At 43.6% G+C, this 5333-nt stretch overlaps 1 protein-coding gene across 1 annotated transcript; it reads left to right on the top strand.

Moving 5' to 3' along the window:
• Positions 1–212: 212 nt before the first annotated feature.
• On the top strand, positions 213–4668 carry LOC112544996 (uncharacterized). The gene is made up of 3 exons (XM_075908125.2): positions 213–653; positions 3216–3527; positions 4307–4668. Exons 1-3 carry the CDS (start codon positions 260–262, stop codon positions 4546–4548), a joined length of 948 nt encoding a protein of 315 aa, XP_075764240.2. The 5' UTR covers positions 213–259; the 3' UTR covers positions 4549–4668.
• The last annotated feature ends 665 nt before the right edge of the window (positions 4669–5333 follow it).

Genomic DNA, 5333 nt, shown 5'->3' with positions numbered 1-5333 from the left:
TTCTACAAATATGCTCTTTGCAAAGTACCTGATCTTCTCTTCCCTGGGTAAAACTCCTTATTGCTACCGGACCGCATTTCAGCAAATAGGACGCTGGGTTTCCGTGGTAGCTTAGGGGAGCTTTGCTGCAGTTTAGATGCACTTCCCTTTCTTTGTGCTCGCTTTATCATGGCTTCTAGTGGTCCAGCTGCAGTCACTTTGCAGGGCATACGTATTATCAGAGGAGATAAGTTTTATTCCTGAACTATTCCATTCGCCTATGGCAGAGAACGATGCAATGAAAGCGGACTCTAACGGCATAATCTGTTTTATCTCTGCAGTGTTGGGAGCACGGTTATCTCTGTACCAGACGCAGCGATTCCTGTTTGTCGAAATTAGTGCTACAGCAAAGATCCCCTGTTCTTCCGAAGAAAAATTGGAAGGGGGTGGCATTTCGGTGTATTGGTACAGGAGAAGGGCAGATGAAGGGCTCACCTGCATTAAGAAATGCTTAAATGATCAGAATGTAAGTAAGTTTGCTTGCAAAGCCGAGACGCACGGCCTGGCGCTAGAAATCTACAACGTCCAGCCGGATGAATCTGGGGACTATTACTGTGCAGTTAAATCCAGCAGCCATCTGATTTTCAACAATGAATCCACACTGATTGTTGGGGGTAAGGAAAGATAACAGTGTAATTCAAGGGGGAAAGAGATTGACAGTGCAGAGGTGTTTAAACACCCCAGGGAAATGGAACAATTTTCAAAGCTGAAATGGTTGAAAAGGGGAAAATAAGCTGAAAAATAATAATTAAATGAAACTGCTAAGTAGGAGATTCTTCATTTTTAGGGGACGCAATTCAAAATTTTCCTTTAATGATCAATGATGAAATAAAATAAAATAATAATAATAATAATAGTAATAATAAATATATAATTAATTAGTGCTTTCCAGCAACAGATCTCAAAGCATTTTAGTTTTACCCTCATTATTTATTGCTGCCAGATTGGGGATGGTTTTGACCTCACAACCACAAATGAATTTACCTTTTTCTTTTTGCAGAAATTTTTATTTTGAACGAATCCCCATTTCATGAGATTAATCATTGAATCATATGGCTGGAAGAGACCTCAAGAGGTCATCAAGTCCAGCTCCCTGCCCAAAGCAGGACCAATCCCAACTCAATCATCCCAGCCAGGGATTTGTCAAGCTGGGACTTCAAAACCTCAAGGGTGGCCATTTTTATTTTAATTAAGTGGGGGATATTTAAATCCCCACTTCATTGACTATGTCAGTATGTCTAATTTACATGCTTCTATCAGCAGAGGCATGTAGTCTAGACATGCCCCTAGTGAAATAGTTTTTCCTACTATCCAACCTAGACGTCCCCCACTGTAGCTTGAGACCATTGCTCCTTGTTCTGCCATCGGTCACTACTGTGAACAGCCTCTCTCCAGCCTCTTTGGAACCTCCCCGCAGGCAGTTGAAGGCTGCTCTCAAATCCTCCCTCACTCTTCTCTTCTGCAGACTAAATAAGCCCAAATCCCTCAGCCTCACCTCTTAGGCCATGCACTCCAGCCCCCTAATAATTTTGGTTGCCCCCCGCTGGACCCTCTCCAATGTGTCCACATCCTTTCTATAGTGGGGGGCCCAGAACTGGATACAATACTCCAGATGTGACCTCACCAGAGCCTAATAAAGGGGAATAATGACATCTCTGGATCTGCTGGCAATGCTCCTCCTAATGCAACCTAATATGCCATTAGCCTTCTTGCCTACAAGGCCACACTTTTGACTTATATCCATCTTCCCATCCACTGTAATCCCCGGGTCCTTTTCTGTCAAACTGCTATTTGACTTAGCCATTCAGTCCCCAGCCTGTAACAATGCTTGGGATTCTTCCATCCCAAGTGCAAGACTCTACACTTGTCCTTGTTGAACCTCATCAGATTACTTTTGGCCCGATCCTCTAATCTGTCTAGGTCACTTTGGACCCTATCCCTGCCCTCCAGCATATCTACCTCTCCCCCAGCTTAGTGTCACCTGCAAACTTGCTGAGGGTGCAATCCATCCCCTCATCCAGGTCATTAATAAAGATGTTGAACAAAACTGGCCCTAGAACCAATCCTTGGGGCACTCTGCTAGAAACCAACCACCAACCTTACATCAAGCCATTAATCACTACCCATTAGGCCCAACAGTCTAGCCAGCTTTCTATCCTTTTTACAGTCCATTTATCCAATCCATACTTCCTTAACTTGCTGACAAGAATATTGTGGGAGAAGATATCAAAACCTTTGCTAAAGTCAAGGTATATCACATCCACAGACTTTCCCATATCCACAGAGCCAGTTTCCTCATCATAGAAGGTAATCAAATTGTTCAGGCATGATTTGCCCTTGATGAATCCATGTTAATTATTCCTAATCACTTTTCCCTCTTCCAAGTGCTTAAAAATGGATTCCTTGACGATCCCCTCCATGATTTTTCCAGGGACTGAGGTAAGGCTGACTGGTCTGAAGTTCTCTGGATTGTCCTGCTTCCCTTTTTTAAAAATGGGCACCACATTTGCCTTTTCCAATCATCTGGGGTCTCTCCTGTTCTCCATGAGTTTTCAAAGATAATGGCCAAAGGCTCTGCAATGACATTTGCCAACTCCCTCAGTACCTTCAGATGCTTTAAATCCGGCCCCATGGATTTGTGTATGTCTAGCTTTTCTAAATAGTTCTTAACCTGTTCTTTCTCCACTGAGGGCTTCCCGTCTCCTTCCCATATTGAGTTGTCTAGTGCAGTAGTCTGGAAGCTGACCTTGTTCATGAAGATAGAGGCAAGGAACACACTGAGTACTTCAGCTTTCCCCACATCATCTGTCACTAGGTTACCTCCCTCATCTAGTAAAGGCCCCACACCCTCTCTGATCACCCTCTTATTGCTAACATGCCTGTAGAGACCTTTCTTGTTACCCTTCACATCGCTTGCTAGCTGCAAGTCCAGTTGTGCTTTCGCCTTCCTGATAACTCCCCTGCATTCTCAAGCAATATATTTATTTATTAATTATATTTATTAACATTCCTAAGGGCTGGTCAGTTTCACCAGTGTAATTGTATTGATTTCAGTAGACATGTACAATTGTAACAAAGTAAGATTGGTGCCCTTAATTAGATAATAAGCAGGTGGCAGGTCTGTTGTGAGTCAGACACAGGATGGAACAATAAATTCTCTGCTTTATTCTGCTCAGACAGCTACACCACCAGCAGCTGGGTTTTGCTTCTGGTTCCATCCCCGCTTGGCCTCAACTCCCCTGGGACGGCTGATCTGGCTTGTATTGTCCATGGAGTTTCCAACCCAGTCCAGATTTCCTGGAATATTTCTGGCGATCAGCAGGAACGGGGGCTGGTGCGATCACTGAAAGCAAAGGATGGATCCTTAATGCTCATAAGTCACATTAGCATCCTGATGGACACCTGGACCAGTGCGAAAATTCTCACCTGCGAAGTTAAATTCAACTCTTCTGGCAAGAGTGTTAAAAAAAGTGCCAGGTTCTTGGAACGTGAGTAATTTTATATTCGCTTCTGCAATTAAAAGAAACTGTGACGTAAATAACAGGTGACACAGAGGCTACGTCTAGACTACAAGCCTCTTTCGAAAGAGAGCGTTTAGACTACAAGCAGATTTTTCGAAAAAGCGAGACACTTTTTCAAAAGAGAGTCGAGATGTTCTCTTTCGAAAAAGCAGTTTGCTTTCAATAGCGCCTTTTTTCGAAAGAGCACTTTTGAAAAAAGGTGTTATTCTTTGTAAAATGAGGTTTACCACGATAAAAAAAACTGCCGTGTTCTTTCAATGTACTTTGGAAAGAACGCGGCTGCAGTCTAGACGCAGGTGATGTTTTTTTGAAAAAAGGCGACTTTTTTCAAAAAAAACCTGTAGTTTAGACACACCCAGGCTGTGTCTAGACTTCACCTCTCTGTCAACAGAGAGACGTAGATTAACGTCAAAATTGCTAATGAAGCGGGGATTTAAATATCCTGCACTTGGTTAGCATAAACATGGCTGTCACTTTTTTTCAAAATGGAGCTTTTTCGGAAAAAAAACCCAGCAGTCTAGACGCAGCTCTTTCGAAGATACAACCCTTTTTCGAAAGATCCTGTGTTGTATTTTCAAAAGATCCACGTCTAGACTGCCGAGTTTCTTTTTCTTTTTCTTTTTTTTCTTTTTCTTTTCGAAAAAGCTCCATTTCCAGGTTTGTAAATTAAGCTGAGGATGCAGTGAAATGGTGCAAAACGACTGTCCCAGTTCATGACAATCCACTGGAGTTTGCTTCCTCCACAGTTCATCTCAGCTGGTGTGTGCCGCAGCTATTGCACCTAGGGGTGGCAGTTTTCCTGGTGGGGTTGATGGTGTGTCTGAATGTGGCTTGGATTTGCTGGTGTTCCAATCCAGGTAAGCAACACATGACAGTCCATTCTAGAGGCACCATTATTATTTGGGCTAACTTCCCATACAGACACAAACTGGGAAAAGTTTTCTCAGTCCCATCTGCTTGGGACAGAAGTTCAACCTGTACATCCTAACCTCCATTTTCAGCCATTTGCTGAACTCTGAAAGCAAGGTTTCCCTGACACTTTATGTGCTAGTAATATGCACGGATTGCAAGAGAAGCATTAACTAGCGTTTAGTAACCTGTTTGAAACTGTCAAACACGGGCGGTCATTTGACCTAGCATGGAAATGACTAATGGTATGAAATGTTGTCAAACAGGGTCAAAGCCCAAGTGAAGTTTGAGTCAAGGAGTCCAACCAGATCAGGATGCGGTGGCTGGTGGAAGAGAAAAATCATAATCCACACGGAGATCTGGCAACTCAGAGCTGTTTCACTGCTGACCTCAATGCAGCAGCCCCTTTGTAAGGGTGTGGTCTTTCTGTTAAAGTGGTGGTTTGGTTTTACTGTTTCTTACTGATCCTTGCTGTTGCCAAATGTGGTTCAGTTGCAAAATATAACTCACCCCTTGGTCTGGAGTATAAATCTCAGGAAGGCACAGAGGGTATGTCTGTGCCGGGCTTCATTTGCATCTTCCCAGGCGCCGCCATTTTTAAATGTCCCTTAGTCTGAACTCCGTGCCCGCGGCTACACGCAGCACGGAGTAGGTAGTTCGAATTAGGATCTCTAATAATTCGAACTACCGTTCCTCCTCGTGGATATTTAAATCCCGGGCTTCATTTACAACTTCGAATGCCTACATTAGTTCAAACTAGGGGGCTAGTGTAGACATACCCAGAGAGCCCCAGACACGGGGAGATTTCCTGCTGTGATATGAAGGACACTCTCTACATGTAAGGGGGCGGCTGGCCCCTTCCTG

This window comes from Pelodiscus sinensis, chromosome 22 (assembly GCF_052426305.1).
Source record: "Pelodiscus sinensis isolate ZL-2025 chromosome 22, ASM5242630v1, whole genome shotgun sequence".
NCBI classification, from domain to species: domain Eukaryota; kingdom Metazoa; phylum Chordata; order Testudines; family Trionychidae; genus Pelodiscus; species Pelodiscus sinensis.
Note: the sequence above shows the minus strand (reverse complement) of the source record. Positions and strands in the feature narration are given on the sequence as shown.